The sequence below is a fragment of the Maniola jurtina genome, chromosome 26 (assembly GCF_905333055.1).
Source record: "Maniola jurtina chromosome 26, ilManJurt1.1, whole genome shotgun sequence".
NCBI lineage: Eukaryota > Metazoa > Arthropoda > Insecta > Lepidoptera > Nymphalidae > Maniola > Maniola jurtina.
In genome coordinates this window covers 1,595,331-1,620,678 of record NC_060054.1, presented here as the reverse complement: position 1 = coordinate 1,620,678, position 25,348 = coordinate 1,595,331, and the positions used below count along the sequence as shown (strand labels likewise).

The following is a 25,348-nucleotide window of genomic DNA, read 5'->3' as shown; positions in this document are numbered from 1 at the left end:
CAGATTCTGTTTGTTTCACCGTAGTGCCTAAACTACTGGGCATATTTTGATGAATGAGTTGGCAATGGATTCGTTGTAAAGGTCCGGGTGACATAGGCTATATTTTATACGAAAAATTGACCTAACGGATGTTACATCAAAAGATACGTGTGTGAGTCCGACTCGGACTTGGCCGGTTTTTTGGAAGTTTTTGAAATAGAATTAATTTAAAAATTACGTTTTTTCTATATTTATATTCAGAACTAGCTGTGCCCGCGACTTCGTTCGCGTGGAGTAGTGACTTTTCGGGCAGCATATACCTACTCTGTACGTTAAAAATGTTCGCCGTGATTCTTTAAATTGACATAACTTTTTTATTTATGAACCGATTGACATGAAATAAACACTAAATGTTATGTGAAGCTTACTACAATATATTAGTGAAAACCGTATCTAAATCGAATAAGCCGTTTCTGATATTAGCGTGCACAAACACACAGACAAACAGACAAAAAAAATTTAATTACAATTTCGGGTTCGGCATCGATATAATAACATCCCTGCTACTTTTTTTATATATTTCCATTGTACAGACACCACTTTTCTACAATTTTATTATATGTAATGTATAGATTATTCTCAAAATAAGTAAACCTAAACAAACTCGGCCATTTTGTACAAAGTCACAACATTTTATGTTTAAAAGCACAAACCAATGGAAAATCAATATAGTAGGAGAAAATAGGAGAAAACATTAGGGGTAATTATACGTAGTACGAGCGAAATATTTCGATAATTTTTTGGAAAAAAAATTCCTTGCCTACGGTTTTGGGACGCATAGTCCCTATTTTGTTAATACAGTTTCAAGTAAGTGGGTGCATTACTAAATTCAGTTTTTGACGTGACAACGTCTTATAATTCGATAGAGCCGGCTGCACGCACGAAAAAACATGACTCATGCGGCGTTACCTCGCTCTGAGGCGTTCCATGTAAGGCTTGAAGTGCAAGCGAGAGCGCGGAACGAGCGACAAAGAAGCACAATCGGCCTTTGTTGTCACGTTCAACTATCGTCAGTATACCGACTTTACAGATAACCAATTTTTTTGACGTGACAACGTCTTATAATTCGATACAGCCGGCTGCACGCACGAAAAAACATGACTCATGCGGCGTTACCTCGATGCGGCGTTACCTGCGAGGTAACGCCGCGATCGGCCTTTGTTGTCACGTTCAACTATCGTCAGTAAACCGACTTTACAGACAACCAATTTTTTTTAACTTTTAGGGAGGGGGGGACCTCTTTTTTAGATAAAGATAAAAATAAAGATAACATATCTGAAGATTATTTAAATCTCTAAAAGCGGAGAACAAAAATCTATAAATATTATTTCTCCAAGTGTTTTTCCATTGAAGTGCACTTTAAATGGCGATAGGGCGTGTTATGTAAGTATTAAAATATTCTTATTTTATTTTACAGACAGACACACTTTCGTATTTATAATATTAGTATGGACTAGATGATACCCGCAGCTTCGCCCGCGTGGATTGTTCAGATCCCCTGCAGCATCAGGATTGAGGAGTTGGAATCTAAATTTTTTTATGGACCAATGTCGCAAAGTTCCCTAAGCGATTAAAAAAAATTACGCAAATCGGTTCATAAATCTCGGAGATATCAGTGTACATTGATAGAAAAACACAACTCTATTTTTCAAAGTCGGTTAAAAAGTAGCCTATGTTACTCTTTGGTTAATTTTCTACTTGTCTGTGAAAGTCCCGTCAAACTAGGTTTAGCCATTCCGAAAATTATAGCCCGTTCAAACAGACACGACACTTCAATTTTATTTATTAGTATAGGTACAGTGTTACTGGTAATATGTCGGCAATCCGTTAAGTGTGTAGGCGAAGTAATTTGCAACCAAATGACCCCTTATAACCCCTAGGCAAATGTCGACCATTTTCGAGTAATTTGACTTTTTGTGTTTTTAGAAGAATTTGAGCTATGCAACTTTGAAAATTTATAAAAAAAACCAATGCGTGATTTTTTTATTATTATTATCTGCTTGCTAACACTTCAATACATAATAATTAACCATTAAGTGACACTTATCTTTAATAGTTTTTAAATCACAGCTACAAATCTGTACAAGTTTCATAATTTACACCAGGTGGTCTGACAAAAATGGTCGAGTTATGTAAAAAATTACCAGTGAAGAACTTTATCGGCAGAACACATGAAAAACATGTACAACTTCTCAGCTATTTCTCTTTGTTATAGTTTGTTGGTGGGTATCTGCGCGGTGGTACGCTGTGACCCCAGGCACGAGGTACGCAAGTTCCCTGATGGCTTCATGTTCGGTACGGCCACCGCGGCGTACCAGGTCGAAGGAGCGTGGAATGCCGATGGTACGTGCGATTTTTAGGGTCCCGTTTAAATAAGGAACCCTTATAGCATCGCCATATTCGTCCATCGGCTTAGCTCAAAAACTATTATATTAATAGGTCTAAAAATTGTAATTTTGTTTGAGTATAATTTATATATTATTTGGAGTTCTGTGGGTATAGAATAGAATAGATTTTTATTCAAATAGACTTTTACAAGTGCTTTTGAATCGTCAAATAATTTACCACTGGTATAATACTTACATTTTTTGAAAACATAATTCTTTAATGTACCTCCATGGTACACATGCTAAAGTGGGAAGATGGTATTGTGGGGTGTCAATAGATAGGTCTTTCAAAAATGCTATGTGTGTGTGAAAACCATTTTTCGATTCAGAGGTCTGTTTGCGAAATACTAAGCTTGAATATTTTTGTAAGAGTCATCAAGTGCTGGTCAAGTGTTTAACTGAATAGTAACCAGTCAAAATATTTTGTAGACCTTTGTCTGTGGTTTGACGCGTTACCGTAGAAATAACTAGTTTTAAATTTAATTAAACGGGTTTTAACATTTGTATGTAATTATGGATTTATTAACAAACTTTACATAGTTTTAAAAATTAAAACTATGTAAAGTTTGTTAATAAATCCACATTAATTTCAGGTAAATCGGAGAGCATCTGGGACCACCTAACACACAACCGCCCAGGGGCCATGACTGACAATTCCAACGGCGACATAGCCGATAACTCTTACTATTTGTACAAGAGAGACGTGCAGATGATGAGGGAGTTAGGACTTGACTTCTACAGGTAGAGTACTGCTTCTTTTGTGAGGTCACTATTCTAGCATCTTGGAGACCCCAACTTAATTTCAGGTAAATCGGAGAGCATCTGGGATAACCTAACAAACAAGCACCCAGACTATCATAGACAATTCCAACTCTTAGATAACTCTTACTATTTGTACAATACAAGAGAGACGTGCAGATGATGAGGGAGTTAGGCCTTGACTTCTACAGGTAGAGTACTGCTTCTTTTGTGAGGTCACTATTCTAGCATCTAGGAGACCCCAACTTAATTTCAGGTAAATCGGAGAGCATCTGAGACCATCTGACACACACCACTCAGACTCCATCATAGACAATTCCAACGGCGACATAGCCGATAACTCTTACTATTTGTACAAGAGAGACGTGCAGATGATGAGGGAGTTAGGACTCGACTTCTACTGATAGGGGACTACTAGTTTTGCAAGGTCACTATTCTAGCATCTAGGAGACCCCACCTTAATTCCAGGTAAATCGGAGAGCATCTGGGACCACCTAACACACACCACTCAGGGTCCATCATAGACAGTTCCAGAGGTGACATAGCCGACAACTCTTACTATTTGTACAAGAGAGACGTGCAGATGATGAGGGAGTTAGGCCTTGACTTCTACAGGTAGAGTACTGCTACTTTTGTGAGGTCACTATTCTAGCATCTAGGAGACCCCAACTTAATTCCAGGTAAATCGGAGAGCATCTGGGACCACCTAACACACACCACTCAGGGTCCATCATAGACAGTTCCAGAGGTGACATAGCCGACAACTCTTACTATTTGTACAAGAGAGACGTGCAGATGATGAGGGAGTTAGGCCTTGACTTCTACAGGTAGAGTACTGCTACTTTTGTGAGGTCACTATTCTAGCATCTAGGAGACCCCAACTTAATTCCACTGCCGTGTAAACCCAATACACTGTAACTTGAGTTACAGTGTATTGGGTTTATAGCGCCCATTCAATTTGTCTTGCTGAGATACATACCCCAGAAAATAAATTTAAAATTTTACATCATTTGTTATGGAAATATGACTATTCCAAAAACACTGTATTTCAAGTAGATTTATAGTTTATAATGGCATGACACCGTAATTAGAATTACAGTGTCTTGGTTATACTGATCCTGCGAAACAAAAAGTTACAGTGTTATGGCTAGATGGATCGATCGGATCCATCGAGCAGCGGCATGTGCCTTGCGGGAGACCTGCGCGGGGCGAGCGGGGGAGCTCCCAAGTCAGTGGTCGCGTTGCAATGCGTATGAGTGGACGCAACCGCGAGTAGTAAAAATGAGTGCTTCTCGAAATTTACTTTTGGTAAAATTATCACAAAATAATGAACAGCATTATAACCACTCCAGCACTGCTACGATGGCGTCAACATTAAACAATGTTTTGATTGAGAAGGAGAAGAACATCGGAAACAAGGAATGTCCTGGACCTAACAGTCCATATGATCAATACGACCAGACCATCGAGCTTGACAAAATTTATATGTGTAATTCCAAGTTTTCTTACAATGAATTTGGAAATACAATCAGTCCCTTAATATCATTAAGCGAATCTCAAGTAAATGAATGTCTATCTGATCATCTCGGAGAGGACATTAACTACACCGAATTATTACCGGCCGCAGCTGCTGTATGTTGTAGTACTGTTGAACATCGATCTCGTACAAATGCATCTCAGATTGCGCGGGATGAAATATCTGATGATTGCCCCAGTACATATCGCGTGATACTTCCCAGGATGCTCCCGAAGAAAATATACATGAGTGTCCCAGTACATCACGTGATGAACTCCAGATGGTTTCGGAAGCTTATCATTCGCCAAAGAAGAAGTTAAAAAGAAGTCGAGATCCTAGCATCATGTTGGCCAATCAACGGAACAAGCATCCTATTAAACCACCGTGCCAAAATTGTAAAAAAAACTGTAAAGATAAGATACCTGAAATTGAAAGACTGTCAATTTATAATCAGTTTTGGAGTGTGGACAGACAACGACGACGCGATTTTTTGTCAAGGCAGGTACATAAAACACCCACGTCTCATAAAACTGCTGGTCCGAATTCACGGAGACGCAACACTTTAACATGGACACTAAATGACATAAGAGTGTGCAAAACATTTTTTTTACATACCTTAGGGTTTTCGAATGATGAAGTGGTCGTAGCAGTTCTAAGACAAAATCTTTTGACTGGAAACAAGAATCCCAAAATAAGTGCTGCACCGGATCCTAGAGGGCGTTTTACACCACATAATGCTTTTACCGAAGAGTATCAGGATGACATGAAAAACTTTATACTAAAATTTAACCCTGTTCCATCTCATTATAATATTAAACATGCTCCAAACAGAAGGTATTTGCCGATAGGTATAACTTTCACTGCTATTTACAACGAATTTAAGTTACATTGTCTAGAGAAAAATCAGAAAGTTTGTAGTTGGCCACATTTTTACAGCATGATTAAGCAGCTTAACCTTTCAACAGCAGAGATAGCTCAAGATATTTGCACAAAATGTAAAAACCACGAGATAAAGCATAAAACATTACCCTTGCCCTGTAATTGCAATGACTGTTTAGATTTGGAACAACACTTAGAAAACAAAAGAGCTTCCAGAAGAGATTATAAAATATTAGAAGAAAAATGTAATAGCTCTGAAGGACAAGATGTACTTTTTACAGTGGATATGCAAAAAGCAATTTGTATGCCACTATTAACTACTAAAGAATACTATTTTTCGAGAAAACTTGTGCTGTTTAATGAATCCTTTGTACCACCGGGAAAAAACAAACAAGCTGCCTGCGTAGTTTGGCACGAAGGTGAAAGTGGTAGGAAAGCTCACAATGTGGCTACCACATATGTCTATTTCCTTAGAAAATATTGTAGAGATGTAAAGTCTGTAACATTCTTCCTGGACAACTGTAATTCACAAAATAAGAATAAACTACTCTTTTCAGCCCTAGTAAGAATCATAAATGATAACATGACAACCATCGAAAGAATTACTCTTGAATATTTTGAGTCTGGCCATACTTTTATGGCAGCAGATGCTGTACATGCAGCAATCGCAAAAAAATTGAAGTCCAAGGGCGAAGTATACGATCTTAATGATTTTATTACGACCATAAAGACATCACGAAAAAATATGGAAGTGGATTTGATAGATCACAAAGATATGATAATTTTTAGTAACGATTCCAAACTGACATACCCCAAAGGTTTCAACATACAAAATCTCAAAGTCATAGAGTTTCGACGAAATAACCTGAACTTATTTGCAAAAAATAACTACAATGCGGATTTTACAGAAATATCCTTCTTGAAAAAAAAAATAGTGAATGATTTAAAAAAAAAATTGGACAGTGGCAAAACTGATCTGATTGCCGAGATACCCAGAGAAGTTGAACCTCGAGGTATCAGTGACATAAAGAAAAAAGAGCTATTATCGCTTTGCAAATCTATGCCGCAATCAAGAAGATCGTTTTATGAAAATCTTATTGTGTCAGATTCGCCCGATCTTGATGGGATTGTAGATGACCACAATGACTAAAACTTTCGATTGTATTTAATTGTGCCTTATTATGTGCTATATTATAGTCTGTTCAATAAGTCAGCTTACAAAGATTTACATGGCTATTTTGCGCAGAAATTAAAAATCGTTATTTGGCGACACGTCACTTGCCGTTTAAAAACCACATCCTAGTAAATAAAATAACTTTTAATATTAGAAATTTTAATAACTTAATATTTTATTATCTGTACCATTTATCAATAATATTATAATTTATCCATGTAAACTGAGTTGTTGACCAGACTATTTACAGACAGGATTATTTTTGTTTATATAAAATATTTATCTTCCGACCCGTCCTACAAACCATCTTTAACGGTTTTGTAGTTCATTAGTTATAGGTCAGTTTTTAGTGTTAAAATTTTAATCTAGCTAGTTGATTTGAAGTCGAATTTTTTCGTTTATTGGTAACTGTACCAAATATATTTTATTTTGATTTTTAGAAACTAAAAAAGCGTTCAATTAATCTTTTGATCTCATAATCGTACCAAATATTTTAATTTTTAAAAACTAAAAAGGCGTTTAATTATTCTTCTGATCTCAAGTCTAAGTTTTTTTTCATTAATAATAATTTAATTTTAATTCAATTCGGGTTTTATTTGAACTGAAACAGTTACCTATACATCAGTCAAACCATTTATATTATGTATGTAATACTATAATGGCATAATATTATCATGACAAAAGACGCTATCTCGAAATACCGTGTTTCAGTTTAATGTATTGGAGACCTTCTTAAAACGCCAAAAAACTGTAACTAGAAACACAGTGTTTTGGTTGAACAAGTAAGCTAAGTTTCTTACGGCTTTGCTTTGACAATACACGTTTATAAAGATTATTGCAAATACATTAACAGTATTATCCTAAAACTTACATGGCTTTATCAATCATAAAAATATCTTTCGATTGATACCTAATGACACATATTTTATTTGAAAAATGTAGCTTAAATCAACCCAAATTAAAAAAAAACTTAAAACACAGTTTTATCAAAAACGGTTTTTCTAAGATACAGTGTTTTGGATTTACACGACAGTCCAGGTAAATCGGAGAGCATCTGGGACCACCTAACACACACCACTCAGGGTCCATCATAGACAGTTCCAGAGGTGACATAGCCGACAACTCTTACTATTTGTACAAGAGAGACGTGCAGATGATGAGGGAGTTAGGCCTTGACTTCTACAGGTAGAGTACTGCTACTTTTGTGAGGTCACTATTCTAGCATCTAGGAGACCCCAACTTAATTCCAGGTAAATCGGAGAGCATCTGGGACCCCCTAACACACAACCGTCCAGGGTCCATCATAGACAGTTCCAGAGGTAACATAGCCAATAACTCTTAATATTTGTGCAAGACTACAGGTAGAGTAGAAGTAGAGGTAGAGTAAATATGGAAATAGAAATCCAAGTTATATATATATTTTTTTAACCCCCGACCCAAAAAGAGGGGTGTTATAAGTTTGACGTGTGTATCTGTGTATCTGTGTCTCTGTGTATCTGTGTATCTGTCTGTGGCATCGTAGCGCCTAAACGAATGAACCGATTTTAATTTAGTTTTTTTTGTTTGAAAGGTGGCTTGATCGAGAGTGTTCTTAGCTATAATCTAAAAAAATTGGTTCAGCCGTTTAAGAGTTATCAGCTCTTTTCTAGTTTTCTTGTAGAAAAGAAGGTTAGATAACCGTTAGGTTCTTAATATTATGTCAATAGACAAATGTCAAGCTGTCAAGATGGACGTTGCCTAAATACATAATTATTTATTTGAAAATGATGTTTTGGAAAACTCAAATACTTTGGATCGTCGGGGGTGTTATAAATTTTTAATTTACACTTGTTTAAATATTACAATAAAACTTAAAGCTAGCCGTAGCTTATCTAATTACTATGCAAATCATGCCCGCATGGAATAGTGCCAAGAATACTGGCTGCATTTCCGCGTTGGACAGCCAGGCTGATGCGTTGCGCAAAAAATGAGCCAGCCCTTCTGTCACCCGATGAGGCTATTAAACGCGGTGAAATGTCTATCTAATCTAATCTAATCTAATCTAATGCAAGTAGTTAAGTAAATTATTATTTTTCAGTGGACATGAAAAAGGTGCCGAAAATTTTTTTTTTGTTACTACGCGGTTTATGGCGATATTTTTGAGACCCTCTTGACACTTGACCTGTTTTAATTTAATATTATTTAAAATCAGAATCCTTTTGAATCGGGGAAATAATTATTGGTATATTTTTTTTGTCGGGTTGTGCAACACATAATATGAATGTGTGGCGTGGCACAACTCGAAAAAAAGGCACAACTCAGCATGATGCTGTACGCCTTATACATACACAAACAGCGCTGGTTTTCAGCCAAATTATTTATATTTATTTTTTCTCAGATTCTCCGTATCCTGGACAAGAATCCTTCCCACCAGTTTCCCGGACAAAACCAACCAAGCTGGTGTCGATTACTACAACAATTTGATAGACGAACTCCTCAAGTACAACATCCAGCCAATGCTGACGCTGTACCATTGGGACTTGCCCCAGAAACTCCAGGATTTAGGAGGATGGACCAACCCGGAGATTGTGACGTGGTTTGGGGACTATGCTAGGACTATTTTCACGTTATTCGGCGACAGAGTCAAGAATTTTATCACCATTAATGAGCCGTACCAGATCTGTGTTGCTGGTTATGGAACTGATTGGCTTGCTCCACAGTTAGCCGGGAAGGTAACTCTATCAGGTTCATTATTATTAACCGCTAGATGCCCACTGCTGGACATGGGTTCCTTGTAGAGACTTCCACACATGTCGAACCATTGGGACTTGCCCCAAAAACTTCAGGCTTTAAGATATTTATAATAAATACTCGACATTTAAAGAACCTCGACAGCAATATGGAGCTGTCCAGCAATTTCTATTACAGTCCTCTTGGAAATTGGCGTGTGGCCAGTTTAGACCCGATTACTGTCCTCTGTAATGAAATCCTTTTTTCAGTAAAATAGCAAATTCCGAGTAAGTGGGGAAAAAATACCTTGATAATAAATAAAAAAAACTGGCCAAGTGCGAGCCAGACTCGCGCACTGAGGGTTCCGTACTCGGCTAATTTTTCGTACATTTTGCACGATAAATCAAAAACTATTATGCATAAAAATAAATAAAAATCTGTTTTAGAATATACAGGTAAAGCCCTTTCATATGATACCCCACTTGGTATAGATACTTGGAAAATTGAAACACATCTTAATTTTTTTTTAAATGATGTGTAAGTAACCACAAATACGCAGTTTTCAGATTAATTCCTAGATTTGTGCTATAAGACCTACCTACCTGCCAAATTTCATGATTCTAGGATACTAGGCGGCATGGCTTTGCCGATAGGGTGGTACTCAGTCACGGCCGAAGCCTCGCACGAGATAAAATATCATCGCTCTCAAGCAGCTTCAGTAAAGTTTATGATTTTGATTTAAGGGAATCGCTGAATACATGTGCGCAAAGAATGTGTTACTAGCCCACGCGAAGGCCTACCACATCTATGAGGAGTTCAGATCTACCCAGAAGGGGAACATCTCCATATCGCTGAGTGCCCAGTGGTACGAGCCAGCGACTGACAGTGCAGCGGATGTGGAAGCAGCCCACGAAGCGAATCAGTTCAATGTGAGTCAGTCAGTTAATCTATACTAATAAATAAAATTGGAGTGTCTGTCTGTAATTTCGAAATAACTACCTCATATTATAAAGCTCATATGGTTATTTGAACGATACCATAACCGAATCACACGTTTTTAAAATTTTTGTCTGTCTGTTTGAAAAGGCTAATCTTGGGAACGGCTGAACCGATTTTGACGGGATTTTCACAGACAAGTAAAGAATTGACCAGGGAGTAACATAGGCTACTTTTTTAACCGACTTTCAAAAAGGGAGTTGTGTTTTTCTACCTATGTACACCGAAATCTCCGAGATTTCTGAACCGATTTGCGTCATTTCTTTTTTAATCGATAGAGGAACTTTGCGACATTGTTTCATAAAAAATTTGGAGTCCAACTCCTCAATCCTGATGCTGCAGGGGATCTGACCAATCCACGCGGGCGAAGCTGCGGGCATCAGCTAGTCATACTATAAGTTTGGTTGGACTTTACTGATTAGTTATTAGTAAAGATTAGGTCTCATTGATTACGAGAGTGAGGGAACCGAGATTCCGCCTACACTCTAGACTCTAGTGGCTATCTTATAGTAGTTAGTTATATACCTGGTCTTTCTCCGGTCGTGTCGGATTGCCGTCTCATCGGACTACGAGAGTGTCCACCGAGAGTCAATCCGCATCTCAATACTCCAGACCCTTGTCGCTATTATAGTGGTTCTGCACCTGGTCTCTCTCCGGTCGTGTCGGATTGCCGGCTAATCGGACTACGAGAGTGAAGGAACCGATAATCCAATCTACATTCCTTTAGTGATTAGTCTGTAGTGGGTAACTTATAGTGGTTAGTCCTGGACTCTCTCCGGTTGTGTCGGATTGCCGTCTCATCGGACTACGAGAGTGAAGGAACCGAGAATCCAATCTACATCTCTCTAGTCTCTAGTGGGTAACTTATAGTGGTTAGTTCTGGACTCTCTCCGGTTGTGTCGGATTGCCGTCTCATCGGACTACGCCAATTATTTTTATGATACTCCTCATTAGGAGGTCAAAATACATCGATGGTCTAAATACGTTATTATACAGATTCATCGGAGGTATGCGATTTTCGGAACTTTATCGTAGTATCATAAAGTCTATGTCCAGCGGTGGACAAACATACTGACAGATTGATTTCTTTCAGTGGGCACAATACTCCTGGCCAATTTTCTCTGACACCGGAGACTTTCCACCAGAGATGCGTAAGAGGATCGCAGCAAAGAGCGAGGAGCAAGGGTTCCCCCGGTCCAGGCTGCCGGAGTTCACCCCCGAGGAGGTAGAGCTGCTCAAGGGGAGCTCCGACTACTTCGCCTTGAACCACTACTCTACGCACCTTATACATAGGTATGTCCCATCGCATTGTGAGAGTGAGGGAATAGAGAGTGCACCTGCAACCTCAAGACTCTGGTGGCAAGCTCCTATAGTTGTTGGTCGTGCTCCAGTCGTGTCAGATTATCGTCCATCGGTTTACGAGAGTGAAGGAACCGAGAATCCACCTGCATATCTAGACTCTAGTAATTATCTTCTAAGAGGATCGCATCGAAGAGCGAGGAGCAAGGGTTCCCCCGGTCCAGGCTGCCGGAGTTCACCCCCAAAGAGGTAGAGCTGCTCAAGGGGAGCTCGGACTACTTCGCCTTGAACCACTACTCTACGCACCTTATACATAGGTATGTCCCATCGCATTGTGAGAGTGAGGGAATAGAGAGTGCACCTGCAACCTCAAGACTCTGGTGGCAAGCTTCTATAGTGGTTGGTCGTGCTCCAGTCGTGTCAGATTACCGTCCATCGGTTTACGAGAGTGAAGGAACCGAGAATCCACCTGCATATCTAGACTCTAGTAATTAGCTTCTAAGAGGATCGCATCGAAGAGTGCAGAGCAAGGGTTCCCCCGGTCCAGGCTGCCGGAGTTCACCCCCGAGGAGGTAGAGCTGCTCAAGGGGAGCTCCGACTACTTCGCCTTGAACCACTACTCTACGCACCTTATACATAGGTATGTCCCATCGCATTGTGAGAGTGAGGGAATAGAGAGTGCACCTGCAACTTCAAGACTCTGGTGGCAAGCTTCTATAGTTGTTGGTCGTGCTCCAGTCGTGTCAGATTATCGTCCATCGGTTTACGAGAGTGAAGGAACCGAGAATCCACCTGCATATCTAGACTCTAGTAATTATCTTCTAAGAGGATCGCATCGAAGAGTGCAGAGCAAGGGTTCCCCCGGTCCAGGCTGCCGGAGTTCACCCCCAAAGAGGTAGAGCTGCTCAAGGGGAGCTCGGACTACTTCGCCTTGAACCACTACTCTACGCACCTTATACATAGGTATGTCCCATCGCATTGTGAGAGTGAGGGAATAGAGAGTGCACCTGCAACCTCAAGACTCTGGTGGCAAGCTTCTATAGTGGTTGGTCGTGCTCCAGTCGTGTCAGATTACCGTCCATCGGTTTACGAGAGTGAAGGAACCGAGAATCCACCTGCATATCTAGACTCTAGTAATTAGCTTCTAAGAGGATCGCAGCGAAGAGCGAGGAGCAAGGGTTCCCCCGGTCCAGGCTGCCGGAGTTCACCCCCGAGGAGGTAGAGCTGCTCAAGGGGAGCTCCGACTACTTCGCCTTGAACCACTACTCTACGCACCTTATACATAGGTATGTCCCATCGCATTGTGAGAGTGAGGGAATAGAGAGTGCACCTGCAACCTCAAGACTCTGAAAATGTCTCTGACATCTTGTCAGGGGTGCGGTGACACTTGTCATAGCGACAAGAAAAAAAAAACCTCAAGACTCTGGTGGCAAGCTTCTATAGTTGTTGGTCGTGCTCCGGTCGTGTCAGATTACCGTCCATCGGTTTACGAGAGTGAAGGAACCGAAAGTCCACCTGCATATCTAGACTCTAGTGACTAGCTTATAGTGGTTGGTCGTGCACTTTTGATTTATCATGGAAAATGTCAGAAAAATTACCCGAGTACGGAACCCTGGGTGCGCGAGTCTGACTCGCATTTGGCCGGTTTTTTTTTCATAAGAAAGGCTCATGCCCCGTAGCCTAACGACCATGTTTCGGAACACCTCATAACTAAGCTATTCCTATTATAATAAGTTTGAAAGGGGCGTGTATAGCCTGCAAAACTGTATTAGATTTATTATTTTGTGTTTATCCTGTGTGTGTTACCGGGACATAAACTGTGTATATATTTAATATTTGATAATAAAGACATTTTTCAAACAAACAAAACAAACTAAGCTATTCATATTTTCATAGGAATGCAAGTGTACCAGTGCAGGATGTACCTTCATATTCGGACGATCTTGGCGTTGGTAGCTATCAGCTGTCAGAGTGGCAGCTTGGAGAATCCAGACATAGTATGGTAATGTATGCCTTTTCTATACAGTTGTAACCAAAACGCCAGCTACAAGTGTAAATTAAAAATTTATAACACCCCCGTTTAAAGGTGTTGAAGGTTACAGTAATAACTAGAAAAGAGCTGATAACTTTCAAACGGCTGAACCGATTTTCTCGAATTATAGCTAAGAACACTCTCGATCAAGCCTCCTTTCAAACAAAAAAAACTAAATTAAAATCGGTTCATTAGTTTAGGAGCTACGATGCCACAGACAGATACACAGATACACACGTCAAACTTATAACACCCCTCTTTTTTGGTCGGGGGTTAAAAACGAAGACAGGTGATAGCACTGATGATTACTGATAAGATACCATAGAAAAACTACGAAATTAAAAAAAAAACGTATTTTTTTAAAGTTCTCAATATATTACAAATAAAACATCTGACTGACGCTAGAAGTCAACGAACGTTCCGTAAATAGGTCACTTGAAGTCAATGAAGCGTCGTAGGTGGGGTACTGACCCGAGTTTTGCATGTTATACAATGCGGGTTTCAAAAATACTAAATCACTTAAAGTACAAGATAAGGTTTTGCTGCGATCTGGTTACACCCTGTAGTTACTACACGGGGTACTTTGATGCTGAGCTGTTCAACGCTGTCCATCGTTGTCCAAAGTTGACCAAAGTTTTGTTCTACAGTGTTCGAAATTATTGGGTATACTGGGACACTTTTCCAATCCAACGTTGTCCAACGTTGACCAACGCTTTGAACAACAAAATTCAGAATCATAGGGGATACTTGAACACTGTTCCGAGCTGTCCAACACTACCCAACATTGTCCAACGCTGGTCAACGCGTTGGACATCATTTAAAACTCTTTTCCCTTCCAGTACGTGCCATGGGGCTTCAGGAAGCTCCTGAACCGCATCAAGAACGACTATGGGAACCCACCGGTGGTCATCTCGGAGAATGGTGCCGGCTCGCATGGCGGTATCGTTGACGATGACAGGGTACAGTACTACAGGGGGTACTTGGACGCTGTGCTGGACGCGTTGGACGACGGCTGTGACGTCATAGCTTATACTGCTTGGAGCCTTATGGATAACTTTGAGTGGACCTCTGGATATACGTAAGTATTCAAGAAGAGAATTAAAAAGATTGTAATTTTTACAGACAGACATTTTTACGCATTTATAATATTAGTATGGACAGTTTTTGATTTTGTCGTGCAGTGTCGAAAAAATACCCGAGTACGGAACCCTACATGCGCAAGCCTGACTCGCCCTGGGCCGGTTTTTTAATTCTGTCATACCTAGCTCACCCTTTGATTAAATACATAATCAAAAGACCTCAGCCGAGTTTCGCACGCGCCTGCCTCAGCCAAAAAGAGATAGCAATAACCAAACCAATAACCATTTTTTTTTTTAGGGAACGCTATGGTCTATACGAGGTTGATTACGACAGCATCTACCGCACACGCTCGCCGCGCAAGAGTGCGTACGTGTACAAGGAGCTGCTGCGCACGCGCACGCTCGACCATCACTACGAGCCCGACCTGTCCGTGCCCATCACCATCGACGCAGGCCATTGATGATGATGATGACGACTGATTTATAAAATAAAGAGAATTTTAAAAATAAAGAGATTTCATTTCAAAACTATTTTTTCTAGTGTAATCTGTCACTGCTTCATAATACAGGTAGGTACACCATTGTTAAAAGACTGTATTTATTCATTACCTATCGGTGCAACTTTAACCTGCAAAACAAAAAATACCACAGACTAAAATTAATAAAGATTAAAAAAATACGTTTAGAACGCTCTGCCCCACGTTGGGCGCCAGTAATAGAATGCTCTGCCCCACGTTGGGTGCCAATTATAGAACGCTCTGCCCCACTTTGGGCGCCAGTTCTAGCAGTGCAGAGGTAGAGCATTTTACAGTCCGCAAGTCTCTTTTGGCGCGTGGTCAAAATCGGAACTAAAGCCGCCACTTTGAGAAGTGCACTTGTTGATAGTTCGCTGTGTCGGCATAAAGCTACAACAGCGCCCTCACTCAAGTGCCAAGAGAGCCTTGTCGGACTGTATATACGTTTTTTTAACTTGCATACCACAGAGTAAATGAAGATTTAAATTTTAAAAAGAGAATCTTTATTTTTCAACCCGCTGCAAAGAGTTCATGTGGTGGAAACAAATTGTAAGCGGTCCCATTCATCGCTCAGCTCACTCGTGCCCCAGTATTATGCGGAGAGCGGAGACCTTTCCGTGCAAACATTAAAAAGTGAACTGTATTTTTAGCTTGACGAGATGTTTTTTTAACCGATTCCAAAAATAGGAGATTCTCGATACGACCTGCTATGAAGTTACGAGTATGTATGTCCATTATGTACCTAGCCTCTACCTAGCTATCTTTGTTTACGCTCTGGCTAGCTAGACCAAGTTGAATGCAGTTTATTTTATTAGAAAAAAAAATTGGTTGTCTGTAAAGTCGGTTTACTGACGATAGTTGAACGTGACAACAAAGGCCGATTGTGCTTCTTTGTCGCTCGTTCCGCGCTCTCGCTTGCACTTCAAGCCTTACATGGAACGCCTCAGAGCGAGGTAACGCCGCATGAGTCATGTTTTTTCGTGCGTGCAGCCGGCTCTATCGAATTATAAGACGTTGTCACGTCAAAAGAACTTCCAGTAATAAAGCTAGTTGCACATGTCATCATTCTTGTTTATATTAAATTTCGTTCATACAACAAGCTTGTGTTTCACCAAGCTTTAAAGGAAAATAAACTGCAATACCTACTTATGAAAACAAGTCTATATTTTTCACACACACACAGTTTATTCCGGCACGTCGCGTCGGCTTGAGGTCTTTTGGTTTTTTTTTTTTTTTTTTTTTTTTTTTAATTTAATGCTCAAGTGTTAAAGACGTCGGGATAACCAAACCCTAAGTAGGTTGTACTTGTATCCTTGTGGACAAAAGAAAGAAAAACGGTAGGTACGACTGGTGATGTGTGGCTTTTAAAGAATAAACGTTTTTTCTGTCTCTCCCGATTTTGTTTATATAATCTGTTCGTACTTCGTAGCCCCTCTACTAGCCCTCTACAAAGTCTACGAATGTCTACGGATGGGCTACTGTCTACAGAGATCGAATTTTCAACTCGTAGAGTTCAAAAATTCCTTACGCATTATTTTACTGAACGTATCCACTTAAGTTTTTATAGACAGGTTGAGAATTTTCTATTTATAGCCATAATAACATTATTTCAATAAAATAAGTAACATTTAGCCGATTCATACTAAAAGGCATCGCAGCTTACGTAGAGTTTATTGCATAGGTACTCTAGAATCTTACGGTTCAAAATAACGTCGGGCTAGCAAGAGATGCAATTTTTTCCCATTCAAAAGGAAAACCTCTTTCGGTGCAGCATAAAAGCATTTTTAATATTGCCATTTTCCATTTTAAAGAGAAACTTGCCGTGAAAGAAATAAAACAAAGCCTAATAAGGAAAAGTGGTCATTTTGAAAGAATATCTTGTGTTTGCGAAAATTTTATTTATCCAATTATACATATAACACAGCACCGTGACTAACTGACTGACCAGCCTAAATCATTTATCATACTCGTAGATTTGAAATTGGAAGACATTTAATATTCCTTAGGCACTCTTGGAGCGTTAAAAAACTTTAATCCATGCAGAATAGGCGAATTCAAACCAGTCTGTTTAAAAGAATATTAAATGGGTTTTTAAGATGTCGCTTTTTTTTTAGAATCAACAAAATGCGTAAAGATTAGCGCACATTATTATTTTTTGAATATTATAATTTTATGTGTAATCTGTAACCATAGACAATTTTATTAATTCATTGGACATTTTTATTTTTATTCCAATTCCGAACGGCACAGAATGCAGCATGTACTTCACCATATTTTTCCACGAACAATTATTTAGTATTGTTTGTTCGTAGTTTTACAAAATCCAAACAGTCGCTTGTTATTTATTTACGTGATGTTATTGAAAAGTTGAAAACGGGTGTGTATCGGTTTGTCGTTTCACCGGTATCGTTGGCTAACTGCCATGTTGGGTATATAGCGCGGGCTAATTGAATCGGTCATTTTTAACCGACTTCAAAAAAGGAGGTTTTCAATTCGTCGGGTTTTTTTTATTTTTTACTACCGATGCCCACGACTTCGCCCGCGTGGATTTAGGTTTTTCGAAATCCCGTGGGAACTCTTTGGTTCCTTCCAAAGTTTGGTTCTTTCAAGGATAAAAAGTAGCCTGTGTGCTAATCCAGGATATTATCTATCTCCATTCCAAATTTCAGCCAAATCCGTGTAGTTGTTTTTGCGTGAAGGAGTAACAAACATACACACACACACACACATACACACACACATACACACTAACACAAACTTTCGCCTTTATAATATTAGTGTGAAGTGTGATAGTGTGATGTATGTTCCCCGATTACTCGAAGACGTCTGGACCGATTTGGTTTTTTTTTATTTGTGTTTGAAAAGGTATACTGTGCAGGTGGTCCCATATAAATTTGGTGAAGATCTGATGAATATCTTCAGAGATGGAGAACAGAACTCCTCAATGGATAAGAGCAAATTGCTCGCGATCAGTGTAATAGCTTAGTAAACAGTAGATTTTTAACAAGGCATAGCATATTTTAGTACAATGTGACCACTAAAAATTGTCAAATAAAAAATTTTCGCAAAAAAAAACCGACTTTAATAACCACAGATACTAAAAAGTATTTTAACTAAAAAAACTTTTTGTGGCGCGAATTGTCCTGTTCCGAAAATATCTGGAAAATCTGTATCAATCATTATTATGATCGCAATTGTTGTGATTGGCTGAATTTATGGTATTCTTGTTTCAACAATGCATTGTAGCCAATAGTGAGCGAGCCTCAGCCGTCAACCAATCAGAGGTGATTGCGATCGTGAAATTGCAGCTGTCATTCTATTTTTTTTTCTCTCTCGTCTGGCTTTACAAAGATTAGCTAATGTCAAGTTTGTAGTAATTTGTAACAAGTTAGTTAAACTATACAAGTATGGACCCTGTCTGTGCCGGCGCTCGCCGACATACGCACGGCACCCCCTTAGAGCGCTTTCCAGTCAGTTTTAACAAAAAAAAAACACTCCAAAAAAAAGCAGAGCACGCCCGCCAGCTAACACCAACACAGACGAAGTCCTGTCATTCTACCGTAATGGAGCTGCAGTACTTTTGACTTGACAGTTGACATATAGAGCAAATATGGCGAGTCTTTTCTCAGATTGTACGCATAATACTTCGTTGAATACATAAATTTTATGTACATAAATTATATAATACTCTTCATAGAGAATATATATTGTAAAGTGCATTGTTAGATAAATAACAATGCATTTAGACCGCGCTCCGTTTATCTGTATTATGCGAACGCACTCAAACCACAAGTACAGTCCGCTTCGAATAATACGTTACAGTCCGAAAAACCGGTCAAGTGTGAGTCGGCTTTGCACACGAAGTACAAGATTACATCATCATCATCATTATGATCAAACCATCGCCGGCTCACTACGGAGCACAAGTCTCCTTTCAGTATGAGAAGGGCTTAGCCAATTTTAGCCTTGCTGTTAAGTTTAAAAAATCTATTAAAAGTGTCCTCCTGAAAAAAGCATATTATACCGAGTTTCTTGCTGGTTCTTCTCGGTAGGAACGGCATTCCGAACCAGTGGTAGATTATTTTGACGATTCAAAAGCACTTGTAAAAAGTTTATTTGAATTAAGAGCTCATTTCCACAGGCTGCGTAAGCGTAGACGTAGCGCGTACCATTGCATTGTAATGTATGGAACTGTATGAGACATGGCATACCGCTTGCGTGGCGTAAACGTTCGCGTAGACGTAATGCGTGCAGTTACGTCTACGGGTTCACGCGCGTCACTACGCACGTGTCACGTGTACATGCTGCATACGCAATTGGTGTGAATCGGCCCTTAGGGTGAACCGTACTTTGGACTTGACAGTTGACTCACAGAGTAATAGTAATAGAATAATATTATTATTATTATTATTATTATTTATTTATTATTTAAGCAACAAAGGCCCACAATATTATGTTAGTAAACATCTTAACCTATGTTAGTAACTAAATTATAATGTAATGTATGTTAGTAGGAAACTTATTCTATGTTAGTTAATATAATTAATATACTTATTAACTAATGCAGACATCCAGTGCGCTTTGAGAGCGCTGTCCTGTCTGTCTGCTATCACCTTCAGGATAATGTTGGGACTTCTCTCCAGCCTGCTTTTAATTGAGGCGATCCGTTTCCGCATTATTGCGAAGAAACCGTCTACACGGTTCTCCGCAAACATACCGGACGCGCTACAGTATCGAGGCAGTCCCAACATTATTCTGAAGATGTTATTATACTGGACTCGGAGAGCGTTTATAGTTTTTTGGGTATAGTCAACCCACAGACTGCACGTGTAGAAGCTCTGACAAAAGGACTTGAACAAAGTGACCTTAACTTCTTTTGAGCAACGTGCAAATCTGCGAGCTATCATATTCCCTCTAACCGCCAACGCCCTCCGTTCCCTATCTATGTCACAGTTATCTTTCATGTCTGCTGTAACCACATGACCCAGGTATGTGAATTTGGGCACCCTAACCAGCTCTGCACCGTACAGTCTCACTGGAGGTACATAGCTGGGAGAAATGCTACCCGCCGCAAAGACCATTAGCATGCTTTTTTTTACATTATATTTAAGTCCATGCTTTTCAGCATAGTCTTCGCACACCCTCAGCAAATCTCTCAGCGCACAGACCGATGGGCTCAGCAGCACCATATCATCCGCGTAACTGATGTTATTAATCATCTGATTATCAATCGAACATCCCGCATGCATGCTGCTGAGCCCCTCGATCAGCTCGTTCATGTACAGGCTGAAAAGCTTCGGTGAGCTCCGTCCACCTTGCCTGACTCCGCATTCCAGCCTATACGTGTCCGAGTATACCCCCGCCCACCTTACCTGGTTAGCCTGCCTTGCATACCAGTGCCTAAAGATGCTGATGAGTTCCTGCGGCATGCCAGTGCGTCTGAGCTTGTCCCAGAGTATCGGGTAAGACACCAGATCAAACGCTTTTGAGAGATCCAAGAAGCAGGCGTACACTGGTGTTTTCCTGCTCGTATAATACTTGACGGTCTCCTTTAGGGTCAACACGGCACTCTCGGTGGAGAGCCCCGCCCTAAACCCAAACTGTGCATCATGCAGGTCTAGGTATTGATCCAGTTGTCTATCCAGGAGGCCGTCAAGTACCTTGGCTGTTATGGTAGCTAATGAAATCGGTCTATAGTTTTTGATATCTGTAACGTCCCCCGTTCTGTCCTTCACAACTGGCACCACCACATTCCTCATCAATTCCTCCGGCAAGTATGAATGGACCATGCATATGTTATACAGCAGACATAAAACTCTAGGCAGGTGCACACCAGCATACTGAAGATGCTCAATGCTCAACCCATCATGCCCTGGCGATTTTCCACGAGTCATACACTTGACAATCTTCTTGACCTCTTCAGTTTTAAAAAAGGCCAAGGTGTGATTAGGTTCAGCATCAAGTCCCTCCACTGTATGCTCACTTACATAATCGTGCGTAACAGGCAGCGCTTGCACCCTGAAATGATTCATAAACAAATTGGCTATGTCCTTGGTGTCACTAATTCCACCGACACACACAGGCAGGCCAGGCCTTGGCGTTAAACTTCTGGTACACTTCCAAAATTCTTTAAACTTTTTATTCTTATGATTTTTAGCAATAATATCCATTTTAATTTCGTCTTGGTGTCTAATACACCATTTTAATTTAGATTTAAATATTTTCCTGCTTTTAACCATAGAATCATAATACTGACCCACGGAGGGCTTGCCAAAATATACCCATACATGAAAGCAACGCTTAGCCTCCCTGTGCGCCTCGCCTACATGTCGATTCCAACCTACCACTACTTTATTTTTATTTTTACAATTTTTTTCCCTATAAGTAACAGTCGCAGCCTTTGACATTACATTTACTATTCTTAGGTACATATCATCAATAAGTAGCCTATGATCGACACACTGACACATCTTATTCTTCACACATTCAATCATTTCACAAGGAAAATCTATGTAACGTAGCTCCTCATTACAAATTTGAGTGTACTTCTCTACCTGAGTCAAGTCCCTACACCCCCATATAACCCTATTTATCTCTTTTTCTCTACCCGATGTCGGCATTGAGCGACGAAAAGCACCAAGATTACAATTAATGACAAGTGGAAAATGGTCAGAGGAGTGCACACCATATTCCACACAAATGTCCTGAATAGTTATTCTAGCCGCTCCCGTAACTAAGCAATGGTCTAACCATCGCCTACAGTTGTTATGAGCATCACTAATGAACGTAAATGTGTCCGAGTCCATACCTAGCAGCTCAATATCCGCACATATCAATTTTTGCTCCGCGCAAAACGATAAAAGTTCCTTTCCAAAACACCCAGTCGGGTGGGCATTAAAGTCCCCAAGTAAAAATGCATGTTCCGCCCCTGCATTCTCAATAATAGCACTTAACTCACCTAAGCACTCCGTAAATATAACTAAATTTTCCATACAATCAGTAGGCATGTATACACTGCACACTACATACTCGCAACCACTCTTTGAGATTTTTATCGCAGCTATACGATTATTATTTGATTCGATAATACACACGTTATCAAACATCGATTTACGCCACAGAACCGCAACGCCGCCATGCGGCCGGCCGCGCAATATGCCCGATGTGATGTCAACAGCTGATTTTCCGTGAAATTCAAAGTCATCGTGTATCTGACCCAAGAAAGAGATATCGTAGGGCAACAACCAAGTCTCCTGCAACGCTATAATATCCACTTCATGGCAGAGTTGTCTTATTTCATGGACAGAAGTCTTGACATTTTTACAATTATAACTAATAATCTTATTTACGTAGTTCTTACTGGCCATTTAAGTTTGTAAAGGAACCGTATTCGCAGCTATACTGTGTCTAAAATATATAAAATTACGGAAGGAAATCCCCTCCGGCCATAACGTATCATTTAAGTACAGATTCCTTTTGCCTTTAGACACCCATACTTTATATGAATTGTAGCCTTTATCTATCTTCATATTTATTTTTTCTAGCTGCACTACTTCCTGAGTATTACTATGTATGTAGTCTATAATATCTTTTTCAGTGGTATCTTTATGCACATTCGATATAAACAACGGCACCTTAGTCTCAGCTGCCCTAAACTTGCAATTCTGCTCACTAGGGGCCTTTCCAGTCTTACCTTCAAAGCGGTTCCTATACCTTCGTCGTCTCACTTCCGTCCACTCCTCCGGTGACTCCCTCCGCTTCCAGTCTCCTTCCTTTCGGACCACGTCAGCCATAGTAGCCACAGGACACACTCCATCACTACCTCGATTCGTCGAGACCAGTTCCGGTACCGGCCGAAGGGGCTGACGGCCAGGAGGCGCACCCTCACACGTCAGTTGTGACGAAATCGTGGCACCGCCGCCCTCGCCCTCTGAATGAGTAGTATTCTTAGTATTCACCATGTGTAGCAGCCCTTCAGGCCCACTATCCAAACATATGGAGATGTTCGCGTTCGACGCTCCTCTTCTTTTATTTACATTTTTAAAGCAACTAGCCGGTGGCGGCTGTGGTGACCGGTCACTCGGTGAGCTCTGACATTTGGGTGAAGCCATATCCACGTTATGCACCTGCAGCATTTCTTTTGTAACATAGTTGGATTTAATAAGCTTAATCTCCTCCTGCAGAATGATCAGATCCTTTAACACTCGGGTTGCATCTATGTGGTCAAATGTCACGGGTGGTAATTTATGGAGCTCACGGGCCACGAAAATAGGAAAACTTTCCGCATCTGTCTCCTTAAACAAACATATAATATCTTCCAGCTCTCTTTGTGCCTTTCCATCCTTCCGTCGCGAGATATTTCGTTTTTTTGTCGTTACTGAGTCATACAATAACATCTTAGCCTTTGATATTTCTTCCTCCGTAAAAGCCGTTACACACAATCTAATTAAACTTTCATTATCCATAACCCGTAACTTTCCCTGTATGTAACATAAAATTTCATTTATTATGACCCCACAGCCACAAGTAATTAAATTTGAAGCCATAATTCAAAATCTACAACTTTTTAGACCGTTAACTAATCAATTTCACTAATCACATCATGTAGGTACTCGCTCCCGTGCGCCCACGCACAACCGGTTTAGGCCGCGCGGGTCGACAGACGATATTATGGCGAGTGAGTTCTTACAATGTATAACATTTTACCGTTCATTTAGCTAGGTGCCTTATAACATGATAAACAAATATGGCGAGTCCTTTCTTAAATTTTACGCATCAAATATGATTAAATAAGTAAAATAAATATTCGTAGTCGAGTGTACGAATACATCATTTTACGATATACGTACGTGGGAGGTAACGAGTTGTGAATTTAATTTCAGCTTTCCAGAATTCAGATAGGTACAGTAAAATATGTAAAATTTTAAACGATTTTTTTTCTGACATTTACTTTTCACGTTCAAAATATTAATAACGTTGTGAAAATGTTAAAAAACTTATAGCCAATTTTGAGCCCGAAGGAAAATAAAACCATCTCTTCTTTTTACCCGACTGCGGCAAAGCCAAAAGGAAGGGTAATGATTTTAGCATTCTATGTATGTATGTGTGTATGAATGTTTGTATCCAGATTCTGTGTGTTCCACCGTAGCGCCTAAACTACTGGGCCGATTTTGATAAATGAGGTGTCCATTGTTTCGTCGTAAAGGTTAGGGTGACATAAGCTATATTTTATACGAAAAAAATTAACCTAGCGTTTGTAACATCAAAAAAAGTGGGGGTCTCCAAAAATATTTTTTTGCTATTGTATCGAGTGGGGTGTTAAATGAAAGAGGAGGAAATTCTGAGTTCATAAATATAATTGTACTAGAACATTAAAATATACCAATCGACAGAAAAACAATTTTACTATAATATTTACTTAGCGTTTATTAACACGATGGCAGTCGGGTTTTAGTTTTCAACATTAGCTTATTCAGATACAAGTTAGCCCTTGACTGCGATCTCACCTGGTGGTAAGTGGTGATGCAGTCTAAGATAGAAGTCGCTGCATACGTAACGTGTTTTTTCACGTCCCAATTTCTTAAACTGATCCCTTTCAAGTAAAGATTTTTATATAAACCTGTGAGGATGATACTGCCATTGGCGCCATTAAAGTGCCATAAGCCTACTTTGTTGTATTAGTTTACAAATTGCGAAAAACCAAATTAGATTTGAATTTCGCGGGCAGACCCGTCGCATGCACCTTAAATTGTGCTTGCAACGTTCTAAATTTAAATTCACGTAGAACTTAGTGCCCCGGCCATCACTTGGCTTCAGTTAAATCGTTTAAGAGGGGTCTCTCCGTCACTCGCTCCACACAAACGTAGTTCCAATTTCATTTGAATATTAAGCAACCAAAGTCCATGAAATTTTGCAGACATATTCTAGAAACTAATATCTATGTCTGTGGTTTTCCAGATTTCTG

The 25,348-nt window shown here is 39.9% G+C and overlaps 2 protein-coding genes across 2 annotated transcripts in view; one reads left to right on the top strand and one right to left on the bottom strand.

The window, feature by feature from the left end:
• The window catches only part of LOC123878494 (Kv channel-interacting protein 1), an 83,795-nt gene that overhangs the window by 30,278 nt on the left and 28,169 nt on the right, over positions 1-25,348 (bottom strand). The window lies entirely within an intron of this gene.
• Positions 2,316-15,368, top strand: LOC123878275 (myrosinase 1-like). The gene is made up of 11 exons (XM_045925423.1): positions 2,316-2,382; positions 3,020-3,167; positions 9,132-9,465; positions 10,207-10,392; positions 11,553-11,752; positions 11,941-12,075; positions 12,587-12,721; positions 12,910-13,044; positions 13,655-13,760; positions 14,630-14,868; positions 15,168-15,368. The coding sequence occupies exons 1-11, from the start codon at positions 2,328-2,330 to the stop codon at positions 15,328-15,330; spliced, it is 1,836 nt and encodes a 611-aa protein (XP_045781379.1). The 5' UTR covers positions 2,316-2,327; the 3' UTR covers positions 15,331-15,368.